Below are 19,552 nucleotides of genomic sequence, written 5' to 3' on the forward strand. Positions count from 1 at the left end.
TAGCTGCTTGGATCCGTAATCTTCCTCTTGTTCACGACCCACAGCTCGTGACCAAGGTTAGGGTAGGAACGTAGATCGACTGGTGAATTGAGAGCTTTGCCTTTTGCCTCAGCTCCTTCATCACCATGACAGACCAATACAGAATCCGAATCACTGCAGACGCCGCACCGATCCATCTGTCGATCTCCCGCTCCAGTTTTCCCTCACCCGTGAACAAGACCCCGAGATACTGGAACTCCCCCACTTGGGGCAGGATCTCTTCCTCGGCCCGAAGAGGGCACTCCACCCTTTTCCAACTGAGGACCATGGTCTCAGATTGAGAGGTGCTGATTTTCATCCCAGCCGCTTCACACTCGGCTGCGCAGCTCTCCAGAGTTGAAGGTCACAGCTCGATGAAGCCATCAGAACCACATCATCTGCAAAAAGCAGAGATGCAATGCTGAGGCCACAAAACCGGACCCTCTCAACAACTCAGCTGTGCCAAGAAATTATGTCCATAAAGGTAATGAACAGGATCAGTGACATAGGGAAGCTTTGGCGGAGTCCAACTCTCACTGGAAACATATTCCACTTATTGATGGCAATGCGGTTCAAATTCTGACACATATCCTACAGCCAGCCCTTATTAGTCTGGTACCCCATATTCCCGGAGCACCATCCACAGCACTCCCCGGGGAACGCAGTCGAAAGCCTTCTCCAAGTCCACATAACACATGTAGACTGGTTGGATGAACTCCCATGCACCCTTGAGGACACTTCTGAGGGTGTAGAGCTGGTCCAAGGATTCCACAGCCAGGACGAAAACCACACTGCACCTCCTGAATCTGAGAATCGACTTCCAGACGGACCCTCCTCTTCAGAAACCTCCAATAGACCTTACCGAGGAGGTTGAGGAGTGTGATCCCCCTGTAGTTGGAACACATCACCGGTCCCCATCTTAAATAGGCCTCTAGGTCGTCACCATCCACCTTCTGCTGCTGACCAATGCAGTTGTAACTTCCAGATTTAGTTTTGAAGTTCACTACTACAAAGTACCCCACTGTGTGCTCAGTATTTTCCTCATCACTTGAGGAATCAGAGATCTCATGGTCTGTCTCCAGTGGAACCAGGGTGTCACTATTGGAGCTGCTTTTCACAACTGGATTTTTTTTTTCTTTCAGGCCTCTCGCCTTTCTCTCCTTCTCTCACCTTCCTTTCTCTTTGTGACCGGACTCCAACAACAACTTCTTGGAAGTTTCTGTCAACATATGTATTCACATTTTTGTTTTTTGTTTTTGGTTATGCTGCCATCAAATTGGGGGAATTTTTGTATATATGTGTGTGTATGTCTATGTGTGTGCGTGCGCGTGTGTGCACTTAGATACTGTATATATATATAAATACACACATTCATAAATACACGTGTGTTTGTACTAAAATATGTATCTAATCAGTGACGTGCGGTGAGGTTCATGATTGGTGAGGCACTGACGATAAGAAAGACTATATGTCACACACTTTCATTAAATATATTAGACAGTCTGTTAGATGTCAATAAGTGCAGTAGATGTGTGATAAAACGTATATTATTGGCGATGTAATGAGGAAACACCAATGTCTCTTGTGCGAAGCCACGGACCAATCGCAGCCCGCCTGAATGGATGTGTGCGTGACGCGTAATTGCGCTTCGTATGCATTTGAACAGGAAATATGAAAATTCAGCTATTTTAATGATGAAATCATTGAAATTACTGGATTGAAAAAGAAAATCGATGGAAAGCATGGACATAGAACTACATTTTTGATGTAATCGTAAGGTTTTATTTACGATTCCCATGCAGTGGAAAGGAAAGACCACCAGGGGGCAGTGAGGCTCTGCCTGACTTGCCTACCCTGAGCGCATGTCACTGGTATCCATCCATTTTCTGTACTGTTTATCCTCACTAGGGTGGAGGCTATCGCAGCGATCTTCGGGCGAGAGGAACTGGTCGCCAGCCAATCGCAGGGCACATAGAAACCAAACAAACATTCACATCAACGGTTCAATTTAGTCTTCAATCAACCTACCATGCATGTTTTTGGGATGTGGGAGGAAACCGGAGTGCCCCCACAGGCACGGGGAGAACTCCTCACAGGCGGGGCCGGGATTTGAACCGTCAGAAATGTGAGGCAGATGTGCTCACACCCCCGACTAAAATATGTCGATCATTTAAAAATAAATAAATAAAATTGCAAAAAAAAAAAAAAAAAAACTTGATTGATTGCAGACATATTTTTCCTCATGTCATTTATTTATGCAGACACGCACTTAATAACAGTTCTTACAACGTCGTCCCCTTGTGTTCCAAATTCTGAGCGGCCTTCCCGTGTGGCGTTTGTATGTTCTCCAGTGCTTACGCGGGATTTCTCCGGGTACCCCGACTTCCAGGCCACCTGCGACCCTATTATGAGGACAGAAGAAAGCTATTTAGCTATTTACTCTCAGATGGATGCATTACTACAATGACATTTAAATAAAAACGTTTACCGAGATGAATGATTACATTTTTAATTGTATAGTATAGTTGCGTGTCAATTTTGCATGATAAATCACTGAATTGTTTGGCTGGATGAAAATTCATCACAGATAAAGTGAGTAAGTCATAAGTCCATAACATAAACCATACAATAGTACATAGAGTATTGCGCTACAGTCAAGAGTACGCGTACCGTTGCATCTGCAATGTATTAATTCAGCCACTAGGTGGTGGTATATACAAGCAAATCAAAACAAGAACAGTTTACGGAAAACAGAGAAACTTTTTTTTCCAATGAAAAGTTTGTTTTACGCGCAGATTTTGAAGACAGTTTGTTCTTACTGAGTGCTTTGAAAGAAGACTTTTAACACTATTCATTATGGTAGGGCTTTTTGAAATGAAACAACAGCTAAGCTTGGAACGAAACAATGATCAGTTTAAAATTCGTGTTTGTCGAAACGAGAGTGGAAATATTTCGCGTTTTAGCTGACGAATTCGCTTGAAACGCGAGAGAAAAATAAGAAAAATATAAAAATCCATTTTTTTTTTTGTCGATACCATTACAAACGTATGAGGTCCTGCGCAAACTCTTGACCAATAGCGATCAAAATTGAATTTCGGGACTACTTAAATTTGATTGTTAATGTGTCCGTACACATCTGGACGTGTTTTGATAAAGACGTGCCTGATTACGATGGATTTAATTAGTTTTGAGAAAATGAGAAAATGGTTGATACATTTTTTTTTTTAATTTTTATTTTTTAATATTTTGTAAAGTTTAATAAGTCACACGCTTATTAGTTCATTCAAATAATTTGAACCTTTTCCTGAGTTGGCCTACCTAAAGTAAAAGTGTGTCGTCGCCCCCCCCCCCCCCCCCCCCCCCCCCCCATCCTCATCGGGAGCGAGAGGGGCTTGGGGTCTTGACGTCAAGGTCAGGTCACTCCCTCCTCTGACGGGACACTTATAAGGGAAGTTTGATAAGTTGGGCTCAGTTTCTCGTCTGGTCCCAAACTTGGATGTCGACCTCTCTGGAGAGTGATTTCCAATTAACTTAACGGAACGAGTCCCGCCGGGCTCACTGTTTTCCTCCCTGTAACTTTCCAGGTAAGTTTCAAGCTTCAAACACTCTACTTCATTCAAAACTAGCCTCTAAATAATGTGTAGACGCGCAAACAGAGAGCTGCACTTTCTGACCACATGAATTTGGGTAATTATTAACAATAGTAATAGAAATATACCCTTGGATTTTCTTCTCAGAAAAACTGTAATCTTCCCTTCGTCTTTTTTATTTGTTTTTTTTTTGTTTTGGGGTGAGGCCACTTTAACTTTAACTGTAGACCACTGAACCTTTGAGTCAATCATTTGATTTCACGAAAGACTCCTGTCCCAGTCACTTTACAGCTGTGAAACCATCTAAAAAAAGATTGTTCCGCTGCTGCGGAATAGCAGGAAACCTCAAACCGGGACTTGTTTTTTTTCCATGCATATCCTGAGTCTTCTGCCCATCTGCTGTGTGGGGCAGGCATTGTGTTGGATTGGTCTGTGCTGTCTCAATCATTTACCGCTAAAGCCACTCATGGAGAAATTGGCGGGAATCCCTTGTGTCTAATAATTACAAAATGATTTCTTGTTTTTAATGTCACTTGGCATGATTGAGCATATGACCCCCACAAGCATCGAGGTTGCGGGATAAGGTGCTTTGTCTTGTCATAAAATCACTTTGGGCACATGTGGCATCAGAAATGGATCAAGATGAACAACCACCTTATGAGGGTATATATCCCAATTCGGTCAAAGGACAAAAACAACAACTATTTTTATTTAATTCAGTCACCAAAACCAGTTATTGTCTTAAAAGTAGGAATACACAGTACAGTCTATGACTGATTCTTGCGCCAGTGACTGAAAGAACAGACGCGTGGGCGCTCTATTTCTACAATAAATGATTTAAGATGCCTGGCCACGGTGATATGAAAGTCTACCGTATGTCACAAGAAAAAAAAAAAATAATATTTGCTACATTTGTGCTTGACCCCCACCCCCAAAAAAGTATGCGAGAATGCTATTTAATGACACAACAAAAATATTGCAAAATACTGGACCCAAAAGACTGGTAAGTGGCACAAAGCAGCGTTTATTCCTCTCACTATTTCTTAAAACAGATTCAAAGCCTTCAAACCTTAACTTTTTGTTGATAGTGTTCCTATCATTCTTAATATTCATGGCTTGAAATATTGACTTTTTCAGTATCCTTCCTTTTAAAAAAGTTGTCCTGCATGTCACTGGTGTCACTCGGGTTAAAAATGAATGAAAATGTGTCAAAGTACGCAGCTCTTAGTGCTTTGCGGACATAATTATTGCTTTCAATGTATTCAGGATATGCTATAATGCCACTAGACGTATTTCAGCAATGTTTTTCAGCACAATTGCGGTTAAGTTCACATCATTTACAGGCCATTTCAATGGGAACGCAGAATGGCCTTTCTGCGTGACGTTTGCATCCTCTCTCCGAGCTTTGGTGAATTCTCCCGAACGTCCTCTCACAGTCTAAAAACATTCGGCTACATTTGGTCATCAAGGTTAAGATCATTGAAATCTGCCAATTCCACGTGACTCTATATAAGTTGCAAGTCAAATGTACAGATTGCACTTGCCTTCAGACTGAGTTGTCCCAATGGTCAGCACTAAGCTGTCAACAGACAGTATGAGCAGTGTGGAAAGAAGCTCCCAGCAGGGTTTTCCGGTCTGCTCCACACACACTTTACAATGTTACATTGGCTTCACATCCTCATAACTGAGCAGCTTTATTCGTGCGACATCTTGATGGAGAACGTGGCGGGGGACACACACACACACTGTTATTTGGCAGATTTCTTTTCGGGGTGTTCACTGAAGCTTCATGTCTGCTACATCTCATTTGTGCTTGTTCCTGGCGCATTCGAAAGAGCGCATAGCTTCAACTCTATACAATGAACATACAAGTGGTGGGCGGTAACGGCAACAATATACAGTATACAAATTATAGGTTTTGAAAATGATCAAAACCATTTTGTTTACATGCATTCTCACTTGACACTGGCTCAAGGGTTTGCTGTAAAAGATTGCAGCAGGGAAATACTTAAGATAAAACCCTTCATGTGACTGAAATGTTTTTATTCAAGAGTTCCAACCAGTTTGCTTTGGAATAATCCAAAGTTAATTGTACAGTATATTTTCAAACTGTGTATCAAAGCTAATCTTGATGCCATGATTCATGGGTATGTCTCTAATCCAAGGCTTAGTTAAACTTTCTGCACTTATGTAATGTCTCACTTAACGAGTCACATTGGGTGTTAGATTGTGGCATACTTTCTCAAATTTACAAGATTGTGTTGCTCTGAGTGACCAAAATGTGTTTCCTGTGTCTGGACTCGGCAACTGAATTAGACTGTGTGCTTGTTTCATGAGGACCAATAAACTCCAACAATATACAGACGGTACAACGGAAACACTTGGTGTTGTAGCTACCACATCAAGTCCAAAGTAGTGACAAGAGTAGTCAAAATTGGAGTTTTCCTTTTCCTTTTTCATGCTCCACTTATAGCAGACAAAGTTCTCACACAGTTGATGGTTAAAAGGAGTCCAGTGTACATGGACTGTAGCCTTCAGTTTATATTCTTCTTCTTTTTCTCTTCGTAAAATATTCTCTTAACAGCTCTTGTTGAGGCTCATCCTTCCTTTGTAGAAGAAAAACACACAAAAAGCGAAATGAAAAACAAAACATGCAGAGATAATCATTAGATGCAATGTGATGTTACGGTGTCTGTGCCTCGAGAAGCATTTCCATAAAGTCTTGGTCAGATTGTGATTTGTATGACATGATGGGTGTTTGCCTCGAGAAGTTCCACTGTTTTGGATTCTTGTACTTGAGCCTAAAGAGGTCTCTCAAGCACATATGTGTACAACGAAGCGTGCTTGATGATTAGTTACCATGCAAAATGTGTCTTGATTTGTCATATTCTTACATGTTGATTTGTTTTATTTTTCCAGCGAAGGCTCCTTGAGGATGGGCGATTGGAGTGCTCTTGGTCGTTTGTTGGATAAGGTCCAGGCCTACTCCACTGCTGGGGGGAAGGTCTGGCTATCTGTCCTCTTCATCTTCAGAATCCTGGTCCTGGGCACAGCAGTAGAATCTGCCTGGGGAGATGAGCAGTCTGCCTTCAAATGTAACACCCAACAGCCTGGTTGCGAGAACGTCTGCTATGATAAATCCTTCCCCATCTCACACGTCAGATTCTGGGTCCTCCAGATCATCTTCGTATCAACCCCTACACTACTTTATCTGGCTCATGTCTTTTATCTGAACAGGAAGGAACAGAAACTGAACAGGAAGGAGGAAGTGCTCAAAGTTGTACAAAATGACGGGGGTGATGTTGAACTCCCTCTGAAGAAAATTGAAATGAAAAAGCTCAAGTATGGTATTGATGAGCATGGCAAAGTAAAGATGAAGGGGGCACTGCTCAGAACCTATATAGTCAGCATTTTTTTTAAGTCCATGTTTGAAGTGGGCTTTCTTGTGATCCAGTGGTACATTTATGGCTTCAGCCTGTCAGCGGTCTATACATGTGAGAGGTCTCCGTGCCCACATAGGGTGGACTGTTTCCTGTCCCGTCCCACAGAAAAGACCGTCTTCATTATCTTCATGCTGGTGGTTTCACTGGTATCCCTGTTGCTTAACGTCATCGAACTCTTCTATGTGTTTTTCAAGAGGATCAAAGATCGTGTGAAGGGCCAACAGCAGCCAACTCTCTACCCTAGTGGGGGCACTTTGAGTCCAACCCCCAAGGAACTCTCCACTACCAAGTATGCTTACTATAACGGCTGCTCTTCCCCTACTGCCCCACTCTCACCGATGTCGCCCCCAGGTTACAAGTTAGCCACCGGAGAGAGGGGGACAGGCTCGTGTCGTAATTTTAACAAACAGGCCCATGAGCAGAACTGGGCCAACTATTCCACAGAGCAGAACCGCCTCGGCCAGATTGGAGGAGGAGGGAGCACTATTTCAAACTCCCATGCACAAGCCTTTGACTTCCCCGACGAAACCCACGAGCATAAGAAACTGTCCTCATCAGCAGGACACGAGATGCAACCTCTGGCACTAATGGACGCCAGGCCCTGCAGCCGGGCTAGTAGCCGGATGAGCAGCCGAGCTAGGCCAGACGACCTGGATGTGTAAACCTGGCTGGCGGCCTGAGAATCAGGAAGCAATCACTTAGGTTTAAACAGCAGTTGGGGCTAACCTCGGTTACTGTCCATGTCATAGAGACTCGTAGTTCATCAGGAGACATTAAAACTTGTTACGTAACACTGTCAAAAGGTACACGTTGCAAATAGTTTTTGATGACATACCATATGCTTATGTCACCTAACCTAGCCTTAACAGAGCGCACCCGTAGAAATGGGTGAAAGGCGGAGGTGAGCCTGAGATCAGTGGAACACGGTGGTCAATATGATTTACTTGGCTTAACTTTATATTTTATATGAAAGAAACTGTAGTTATTGCATTTTATACCAGTAGTGACCAAGGTTTGTCAGCCATGTTTCCACCATGCAGAACAGCTCAGTTTGATTCACTGTGGTATGGTTAAGTACTGTATAGTAAGCTATGATTTTAATAGGCGGGATGATGATGATGCCAGGTAAATAGCATAAAAATCATACCAGCGCAATGTGACAAATTCAAACAAGAATAAGGACTTGATGGCTCTTAACATTTTCTGTAACCGAGAAATACAAACTTTTAAATCCATTCGAATCCACACTAAAAAAAATGGCATTTACAAAACATGCAATATCACAATGCTCTTCCCATTCTATTCATGCTGAAGGTGAAAATTCTCCATCAACCAATCAACACTGCACCATTATTTACCACTGTGGTCTGTCCACAAACCTAATAGTAGTTTTTGGGGGGGCGATCAAGTGCATTAGTATGTTAGCAACATGACATCACCAGGAATTTGGGGCTGCATGAAAAAAATATCAGTTTGGGCCACTCCAGTACTGTAAAATGAAGTCAGTCCCTGTCAGTCACTGGCCCTTAGAATCGTCATGACTTTTCTCCCCCTTACGGTGCCCTGGGTAACAGTAATTGAGATCTCAATATGACGCACTCCCCCCCCCCCCCCCTCAAAAAAAAAACAAAACATAAAAATCTCTTTCTTCAGTTTAACCATACAATTGTAATATTGGCATTCCTTACGACTTTGAAAGTGTACCAAACTGAAAAACCTGTTCTGCTTGGTGGACTCACAACGATAGTGAGTTCTGAATGTTATGTTTCACCGTTATAACAGCCTGACTTCTCAGACGATTACTTTATTACTGCTAATTGATAAAGCCTCATTCAGATATAATCATGTTTTCCAAACATGAGATGATTAAGAGTGGAAATGTAGACATTGAAAAAGCCCAATGTACTGTAAATGCCCTGTATTTTCCCATTAACAGCAAGCAATCATATGACAAATGTTAGGCACTTGGCTCCTCGTCTGCGCGTATCTTGGCAAAAAAATTGCAAAACAGGGTTTTGGGGAAATTGTTGAATATTTATTGTTTGGGATCAGATGGAAACCTACCGCTCAGATAAAGAATTGACTACTATTCAGTATTTCTTACTCATAGTCCTCATTTTACACCAACTTCATTGGAATTGGGGTTGTACTTCGAATCCCCGCAAGCTGTATATTTATTGGCCATTTCCACAGTTAGTCTGGATTGTTTTTTTTTGTTTTTTTTTGTCCTGATAAACTTTGAATTTATGTGGTGTTTCATTCTGTGGATTTATCTGTCTTTTCTTAAAGGAATGAGTGGCAGGATTGACAGCTCAGGCTGTTGTGACAGCAGTGCTCATATGTGAGTTGTATCGGTTGGTAAAGTCACTGATTCCTTTTTCATATTTTGTGGGAGGTAGGGAGACATTAGAAATATTTTTTTTCTTACATATTTGAGTGAATGATTTTGTTAGCGTTTTTCGTCTCGCCGTCAGCGTTGCTGCTTGAGGAGTAGTTAGTAGTGTAAATCAAGCTAACTGTCACAATGAAAATGTGAGTTTTTAGAAGACTTGTTATAGAGCTAGACTAATATTTAGTCAGTTATATTAAAATGCATGTCAATGTAGCTCCACAACTACAAAACATTAGAATCTCAATTTGTGCTTTACAAATAAGTCAATGCATCATTCTGTCGGTACTTACATGTTATGGATCTTTCTGCTACAACGGTATTTGCACTGAGATCTACTGTAGGTAAATATATGTTAATATGATGCATCCACAACATGAGAAGAGTTCACTTTTATAAATGTTCCTAATTTAATTTATAAAACAGAAATCACTACAGTTCATAATATGAGACATCCGACATCTAGTTTATTTGTTCTGGCCAGCTGTTAATAATCCACTGACAGAAGAGGAGCAATAGTCATTTGTTACAGTAGTTCAGACAATGCTAGTCCATGTACAGTATAAGTGCATGATAGCAAAGCAAACACTCATTCATTGTATCTGTGAAAAATATTCTAACCAATAAATGTTTCTGCATTCTTAATTATCTGATTGATTGTCTTATTGTTTTTCATTTTGCTGTCTAAGCCATCTTTTAGTGGACACCAGGTGCCCTGTTGGTTGGTTATCAATCACATACTAAAAAAGTTATTTTTTTCCATTTGTTATAATACAGCATGGAACCTCGGTTCATGAACGCACCGATCAATGAACATAAACAGAACAAAATTTTGCCTCGGTTCATGCACTATTTTTGGTTCACGGACAGTCTTGGCATTGACACGGAACCTTCAGCTGTACTTTGAGGAGAGGCAGCATCGAAAATGGATGGATGGAATGAAACCAAGAGCGCAACATGAGTTGAAGCCTTCATTTGCACTTGTTAGACATCAGTATTTAAAATGGATTTTATGTCTCCTGTTACGTAAAAACGTACGTGTTGGGACTGCATGAACAAAACTTCGAGCCAGGGTCAGGTGTCCGTTTTCTAATTGCAGTGAATTGCACATTGGTGGTTCATTTGACGTCATTGACTTAAATTATTTCCTCTAACTGGCATATGCTGACTGACTTCATGCTAGCCTGCTCTTGCGCCATTTCATTAAATAGTACAACTTGTCAACAGCAGTAAAATACTTGTTTTATTTAAGATACATTTCCCATGCTCAACTTGAAAACACTGTTCCTTTGTGCTGACATTCTACCTTCATTACAACTTACTTTTTTTGCCATATCTATGAAGAACATTATCAGTATTGCATCTTTCCTGACATTCATACACCACCACGTCTCTCAATTATTATTTTTTTCATTTTATTTTATTGTTACTAACGTTAATAGAGATATTGCGTCATATCCTAAAAACAGAGGAAACTATCCAAATAAGTCTGGCAAGGCTGCCGAACACCACATAAACCAAGTCATGGTCCACAAAAAGGAGCACAATAAGGCTTCAGGTATTCAGCCCTGAGCATTACTCTAGCTTTGATAAAAGCTTCCGAGAGATGTAGTTAAAAAATTGAGAACAAGAAAGGACACAGCTCTTTGTCACTTCTCCAAGTTCCCCATTTAATCTTTCCACAGCACTAAATCAAACCACATGTTTTTCAGACTGGAGCTACAGCATGAAGACCATATGTATCAGAGTTAGAAAGGTAGAGGGGCAAATGGGGATTTTAAATTGTCAATAATAAGCCATCCATTCCATCGACACCAACTTATCCTATTCAGGCTCACATGGTGCTGGAGCCTATCCCAGCTTACTTTGGGCGAAAGGCAGACTACACCCTGAACTGGTCGCTAGTCAGTCGCAGGGCACATAGTGTATATGGTAGAGACACACAACCATTCAGACTCACATTCACACCGTCACTGAGTGGGAACTGAACCCACGCTGCCTGCACCGAAGTCAGGCGAATGTACCACGATACCATCAGTGACATGTCACGAATAATGTCTTCAATAAATAGGCCTAACAATACATTTTACACACACGTCAACACTAGACATGTTATATCATTATTACAGCTCATTCAAGACGGAACGTTCACCTCTATTCAATTAAATGTGTAAACTTCTAAGATGGTGGTGGATGTTAGTTTTGGTTCGCTTTAGTTAAGACATTGAAAAATATTCATAGTCAGTGTGACTGGACACGTAAGGAACCACCAAATTCCATCATTCTCACAGACTTTCCCAGAAACGAACTGGAAGCTTTCCCAGCGCTCCAATAAATCAAAGGGTCATCACTAATGTTGATTTCTGCAATGTCATCCCTGTGACAAAGTCAAAGTGTCAGCCCGAAATAGTCCATATTGGCTTGAAATAGGCCATCGAACTGTGATGTATTAGTTACACGCACGCGCACATGCACTCACACACACACACACACACACACACACACACACACACACACACACACAGTGTTGCCACAGTTAACCTTGAAAAAGTAACTTGGTCACTTTACGGATCAAAAGTAACTAAGTTAGAAAAAAGTAACTTTTTAGTTACTTTCGGCAGCTGCCAAGTGGCAAGGACTATCACTTATCCACAGTACAAAAAAAGCATTAGCTTAACCGCACCCATTACTTGGTAATGTACGCCACACAAGTTACAGAATGTCATCAACATGAAGCAATAGCTTAAATATTAGTGTAGTTGAAGCCACATTAAATCAGCAACTTAGTGCAGACTTGACATGCCAACACAACTCAGTAAGTTCCTAAATGTAAACAAGCACACCATTGTCAGTACACTGCCGATTGTGGTCCATGAAAGCAACTGTGTGTGTGCGTGTGCGTGCCTTTGTGCATGCGTGTACATAAACGTGAAAGTGAGTGACACACACAAACACGCACACTATTGCTCCCACTACAGTAATTTTGATGCAAAGAGCGAGAAAACTTTTTTTCTTACTACGTGACGTCAGCCGTGCAAGCGCGTTCAACAAGCTCACACACAAAGTTGAGAGTTCTCACTTTTCATTGTAAATATTATTTAAGATAAGTATTTTAATTGATGATCACGCACTCGGTATGAATAATTAACCAACAAAGTAAAACTGTATTCTTAAGGTGCAAATAAAAACGTAACAACAATCAAACATGGCGGCACGGTGGGTGACTTGTTAGCACATCTGCCTCACAGTTCTGAGGAGAATCAACTAGAATCAACAAGTGTATCCCAATCGCTTTCTTCTATTCGTTGGCAAAAAAGAGTGGTCTCGGTTAAATGCTTCTACACATTTAGTCTGCTCTTTGTTTTAATGACCAGCTACAAATTACTATTTGGTGAGAGACACTGATGATGCAAAAGTAACTATTGTTAGATAGAAGAAGTAACTGTAGTCTAATTACTTTCCTGGGACTTCGCTCGTTACTGAAAATGGCGGATTTATGGAGTAAAGCGAAATGCGTTACATCACTCCACACACACACACATACACACACATACACACACATACACACACATACACACACACACACACACACACATTTTACATACAACCGTTAGTGTATATATATACAACCGTTAGTGTATACACACACACACACACACACTGTGGGTATGGAATGTATTCAGACCCCCTTAAAATTTTCACTCTTTGTTTTTTGCAGCCATTTGCTAAAATCATTTAAAATCCTTTCCCCCCCTCATTAATGTACAAACAGCACCCCATATTGACAGAAAAAAAATCAGCGTATTCAGATGCTTTAAATCGGGTGCTGTCCATTTTTTCATCCTGGAGATGCTTCTACACCTTCATTGGTGTTTCCTTCCAGAAAGTATTTATCAACGGTGGGTAAGGGTAACGGTTCTTATCTCTGAGAATGTATTTGTCAATAGAGGGTGGAGGGGGAGGCCTGCTGGACAGCCTGGGGGCCCACAAATGCTCAGGGACCCTGGACAGTTGTCCCCTTTTCCCACCTCGACGCCGGTTTTTGCCGATGAGCCTTTTGGAGGTGTTGTGGGCTAATCTTTGAAACACAAGTAAAGGAGGGTACCCACCTGATGACCCCAATAAAGCCAATAAGCTTCAAATTCAGCACTAAGTCCCTCTCTCGCATCCAACGACAAAATTTCTATCACCTCAGGGAACACTGGCCGAATGGGATTGTAACCAAGTCCTTTGCTTGAACTGTGCTCTTTCATAACTGTACCTGGTTCCTCCTCCCAACGGGAGCACTAACAATATGACAATAAACTGAGAAAGACTAAATGTAGCCCTATGGGGGACACAAGCCAGTGCAAACTGTAGGCCGAAGCCCGGATAAATGCAGAGGGTTGCGTCAGGAAGGGCATCCGGCTTAAAAATTTGCCAAAAAAATATGAGCGTTCATCCAAAGAATTCCATACCGGATGGGTCGTGGCCCAGGTTAACAACGTCCGCCACAGGCGCCATCAAACTGCAGGCCGCCGGTGGAAATTCAGCTAATGTGGGTCGAAGTCGAAGAAGAGGTGGAAAGTGGGTTCTTCGGCAGAAAGAGAAGAGGAAAGCACAGAGCCTAGAACTGAATGTGGGGACTTTGAATGTTGGGACTATGACAGGAAAATCTTGGGAGTTGGTTGACATGATGATTAGGAGAAAGGTTGACGTATTGTGTGTCCAGGAGACCAGGTGGAAAGGCACTAAGGCTAGAAGTTTAGGGGCAGGGTTTAAATTATTTTACCATCGTGTAGATGGTAAGAGAAATGGAGTCGGGGTTATTTTAAAAGAAGAGTTGGCTAAGAATGTCTTGGATGTGAAAAGAGTATCAGATCGAGGGATGAGGCTGAAACTTCAAATTGAGGGTAGTATGTATAATATAATTGAGGGTAGTATGTATAATGTGATTAGTGGCTATGCCCCACAGGTAGGATGTGACGTAGAGGTGAAAGAGAAATTCTGGAAGGAGCTTGATGAAGTACGTAGTTCTGAGCATCCCAGACAGGGAGATAGTCGTGATTGGTGCAGATTGTAATGGACATGTTGGTGAAGGAAATAGGGGTGATGAAGAAGTGATGGGTAAGTGAGGCATCCAGGAAAGGAACTTGGAGGGACAGATTGTGGAAGACTTTGCAAAAAGGATGCAAATGGCTGTAGTAAACACCTTTTTCCCGAAGAGGCAGAAAAATAGGGTGACCTACAAGAGCGGAGGTAGAGGCACGCAGGTGGATTACATTTTGTGCAAACGGTGTAATCTGAAGGAGGTTACTGACTGTGAGGTAGTGGTAGAGGAGAGTGTGGCTCGACAGCATAAAATGGTGGTGTGTAAGATGACTCTGGTGGTGTGTAAGACGACTCTGGTGGTGGGGAGGAAGATTAGGAAGACAAAGGCAGAGCAAAGAACCATGTGGTGGAAGCTGAGACAGGACAAGTGTTGTGCAGCTTTTCGGGAAGAGGTGAGACAGGCTCTCGGTATACAGGAGGAGCTTCCAGAAGACTGGACCACTCCAGCCAATGTGATCAGAGAGGCGGGCAGGAGAGTACTTGGTGTATCTTCTGGCAGGAAAGGAGAGAAGGAGACTTGGTGGTGGAACCTCACAGTAGAGGAAATCATACAAGGAAAAAGGTTGTCTAAGAAGAAGTGGAAAATGAGAGAGAAGGGAGAGTAGAAGAGGCAAGTGTGGTGGACCGGGAAGTGGCAATGATTAGTAAGGGGGAAGTTAGAAAGGCATTAAAGAGGATGAAAAATGGAAAGGCAGTTGGTCCTGATGACATTCCTCTGGAGGTATGCAAAGCATCTAGGAGAGGTGGCTCTGAAGTTTTTGACCAGCTTGTTCAATAGAATTCTAGCACGTGAGAAAATGCCTGAGGAATGGAGGAAAAGTGTGCTGGTGCCCATTTTTAAGAACAAGGGTGATGTGCAAAGCTGTGGGAAATATCGAGGAATAAAGTTGATGAGCCACACAATGATGTTATGGGAAAGAGTAGACTCAGGACAGAAATTAGTATTTGCGAGCAGCAGTATGGTTTCATGCCTAGAAAAAGTACCACAGATGCATTATTTGACCCTTGTGAGGATAAGCGGCTCAGAAAATGGATGGATGGTGAGGCCAGCCATGATGTACGGATTAGAGACAGTGGCACTGAAGAGACAACAGGAAGCAGAGTTGGAGGTGGCGGAAATTAAGATGTTGAGGTTCGCTTTCAGAGTGACCAGGTTGGATAAAATTGATGGATGTCATGAGGGAAGACATGAGGGCAGTTGGTGTTCGAGAGGAGGATGCAGGAGATAGGCTTACATGGAAAAGTATGACGCGCTGTGGCGACCCCTAAAGGGACAAGCCGAAAGGAAAAGAAGAACTGAGAATGGCTAAATGAAAAGGGAGAACTAAATAAAAACAGACAAAGTATATTCCCTTAATTCACATAGGTTTGAGTAGCTTTGTAAAGAGATGAATGCTGAACATTGACACCTTATCTTGTACCCAGAAGTTAGATTACCTTCAAGAGGAAAATTGCTGGTTAATAGAGTTTTTAAGTTAAGGGAGTCCCTGCAGAGATTTATTCTGGAAAAACAGTCAGAACTGGCAGTTTTTCAGCAACACTGATCTTCTTGAAACTTGTTTACCTGTGTGACATTTTTAACCCGCTCAATAAACATGATCCCTCCCTTCAAGGGAAAGTGAACACTGTTTTCAAGTTGTCAGATAATATGCATGTCAGAATATGCTTTAAAGCCAAACTGATATGGACACAGAGAGTGAACACAGGGATTTATTTATTTATTGGTTTGTTTGTTTGTTTGTTTTTAGATTTTGACATAGTAGCAGGGATTGCAGAAGAGACTGAATTCCGAAAGTTTGTGGGTTCGATGCTTGGCCCCCGTGACCATGTCCAAGTATCTTGGAGCAAGATACTGAACCCCCAGTTGCTCTGATTCTGCGTCATCAGTAGGTGAACGAGGAGACAGTGTTAGAGTGCTCTCAGTACCTTAGGTAGATAAACGTATTTAAAAGAGCATTTACCTTTTCCCAGGGCTCCCACTGAGTCTGCATTATGGTGACTTGATATTATACTGTCGAATCATTGTAATTGCCCGATAAAAAGTGTGATTGTTGCAGACTACATACGATGAACTGACAAAGGTTTTTCGTTTTTGGAACTTCCAAACCACTACCTGGTCTGGAAAATGTTTATGCATGAAACTTACCTGGTACAAAAAAGGTTGTGGACCACTGCTCTAGAATATTTTTTGAGACATTCGGTTTGGTTCTTCCTCAACCTAAACGGTAAATTGTAATGGATTATCTACTCCATGTTTGCTCCACCTCCAGTTATGTGACGGCAGTGGGCTACACAAACGCATGACAAAGAAGCAGAATGAGCAAAGTGAACAGTATTGTAGCAAATTAATGGCGAGATGTTGCGCAACACTGTGACATAAGCAGTGAGCCAATTGGCAGTGAGTCGTGAGCAGCAACGACTGCCACCGTCTTTTTTCCTTGTTGTGGCACCTAATTTTTGTCATCGCATCTAATTATCAGATTAACGGATGCCTTGTTACTGTGTAAAAACACACAGCTCTTTGTAAATGCCTGCTGTACTGTTATATCAGTGATGCAGAAATTTGGTGAATGTCTGTATGAAAGGTTATTCACTTCCCTCATTAGTGCCCGTTTGTTGTTGTTTGTGCATGTGGGTATTTCTTGTTTATATATTCGAATCCTGTTCGAATTACATATTGTACTGTTAGAGTGATGTGTTAGAGTGTACTGAATCACGAGAATCATCCATCCATCCATCCATTTTCTGAGCCACTTATCCTCACAAGGGTCGCGGGAGTGCTGCAGCCTATCACAGCTATCATCGGGCAGGAGGCAGGGTACACCCTGAACTGGTTGCCAGCCAATCGCAGGGCACATATAAACAAAACAACCATTTGCACTCACATTCACACCTACGGGCAATTTAGAGTCATCAATTAACCTACCATGCATGTTTTTGTGATATGGGAGGAAACCGGAGTGCCCGGAGAAAACCCACGCAGGGACGGGGAGAACATGCAAACTCCACACAGGCGGGGCCGGGGATTGAACCCGGGTCCTCAGAACTGTGAGGCAGACGGTCTAACCAGTCGTCCACCGTGCCGCCCACTAGAATCCGTTTGTTAAAAAGATGCATTCAAAAGATTTGTTCACCGAATCATTCTTCTTTTTCACAGAATCGTTCAAGTGGTTCCTCATTCAGTTACTCACGAGCGCTTGGCGTGTCAACTCCGGCTACCCCTCGAACCCCTTTTGGTCCCTAAGAAAGTCACTGCCCTGGACGGATGACTCATCTCCCCTGTCACTCAACAAACGGCTTGGTTCACACGACTCATTTCAGGTAATCACTGAGAAACCATCCAATTATTTGTCATTCCTTCCCTGAGACCCCATTAGTCCTCGGTATCCCCTGGCTCCAAAAACACAACCCCCCCATCGATTGGACCCAAATGTCTATCACTGGGTGGAGTCACTTCTGTCATTCCCATTGTCTTCTCTTGGCCGTTCCGCCCTCCAGCAAACCTCAATCACCTGCCACACCTGTCGATCTCTCCTCGGTTTCGGAAGAATACCACGACCTCCCTCCATTTTTCAGTAAAGACCTTGCCATCTCACTACCCCCTCACCGCCCCTATGACTGCGCTATCGACCTCCTGCCGGAGCCCCTCTCTCCGCTCCTGTCGCCTCTTCAACCTTTCCCGCCCTGAGAAGAAGGCTATGGAAGACTATATTCGTGACTCCCTTGCTTCTGGACGCATCCAGCCCTCTTCTTCACCCCTTGGGGGCTGGCTTCTCCTTTGTCGAAAAGAAAGATACCACTCTTTTCCCCTGCATCGACTTCCGTGGACTCAACGACATCAAAATGAAAAATAAATACCCACTGCCCCTCATTGACCCTTTATTTGAACCCCTCTGCGACGCCCAGATAGTCACCAGATTGGACCTGTGCAACGCTTACCATCTCATCCGCATTAGAGAGGGGGACTAATGGAAAACTGCTTTCAATACCCCCATTGGACACTTTGAATAACTTGTCATGCCCTTTGGGTTAACCAACACCCCCGCAGTTTTTCAAACCTTCATTAACAACGTCCTCCGTGATATGCTCAACCGATTCGTCTTTGTCTATTTAGACGATATACTCATCTTCTCCCGCTCTCCCGAGGAGCACCAACAACGTGTCCACCAAGTCCTACAAAGCCTACTCAAGAACTGCCTCTTTGTGAAACCAGAAAAGTGTGAATTCCATCCCTCCTCTGTACACTTCCTGAGATACATCAAGGACAGTTACAACCATCCAGCCATCAATTTTCTTTACCGCTTTTCCTCACCAGGGTCACGGGCTGTTGGAGCCTATCCCAGCTATCTTTTGGGCGAGAGGCAAGGTACACCCTGAACTAGTTGCCAGCCAATCGCAGAAGACATAGAAACAAACAACCATACGTACTCACACTCACACCTACGGGCAATTTAGAGTCTTCAATCAACATACCACGCATGTTTTTGGGATGTGGGAGGAAACCGGAGTGCCCGGAGAAAACCCACCCAGGCACGGGGAGAATATGCAAACTCCACACAGTCGGGGCCGGGATTTGAACCCCGGTCCACAGAACTGTGGGGCAGATGTGTTAACCAGTTTACCACCGTGCCCCAGTTACAACCAGACCCGGGAAAAATCCAAGCAGTCGTCAACTGGCCCATTCCCTCCACCCGCAAAGAGCTGCAACGTTTCATAGGCTTCGCAAACTTCTTCTGTTGATTCAGCCGCAATTATAGCAAAGTGGCCGTTCCTCTCACCAGTCTCACCACCAGCTGTCCATTCCATTGGACCCCTGCTGCATCCCAAGCATTTGAACGCCTTAGCTTTGCACCAGTGCATCCATCCTGAGACACGCCGATCCCTCCCTCCAGTTTGTGGAGGTCAACGCCTCTGACACTGGAGCTGGGGCCGTCCTCATCCAGCGGGACCCCGAATGCCAAACATTACGTCCTTGTGCCTTCTTTTCCCGTCGCCTTTCCCCATCCGAACGGAATTACGAT

General features: G+C 43.0%; 1 protein-coding gene across 1 annotated transcript; it reads left to right on the top strand.

The window, feature by feature from the left end:
- Positions 1–3,478: 3,478 nt before the first annotated feature.
- gja1b (gap junction protein alpha 1b) lies at positions 3,479–10,085 on the top strand. Its single transcript, XM_061704324.1, has 2 exons — positions 3,479–3,602; positions 6,528–10,085. Exon 2 carries the CDS (start codon positions 6,544–6,546, stop codon positions 7,711–7,713), a length of 1,170 nt encoding a protein of 389 aa, XP_061560308.1. The 5' UTR covers positions 3,479–3,602; positions 6,528–6,543; the 3' UTR covers positions 7,714–10,085.
- The last annotated feature ends 9,467 nt before the right edge of the window (positions 10,086–19,552 follow it).

This window comes from Phycodurus eques, chromosome 18 (assembly GCF_024500275.1).
Source record: "Phycodurus eques isolate BA_2022a chromosome 18, UOR_Pequ_1.1, whole genome shotgun sequence".
NCBI lineage: Eukaryota > Metazoa > Chordata > Actinopteri > Syngnathiformes > Syngnathidae > Phycodurus > Phycodurus eques.

Coding starts and splice junctions, on each gene's coding strand:
- gja1b (XM_061704324.1), top strand. CDS start 6,544: ATGGGCGATTGGAGTGCTCTTGGTCGTTTGTTGGATAAGGTCCAGGCC.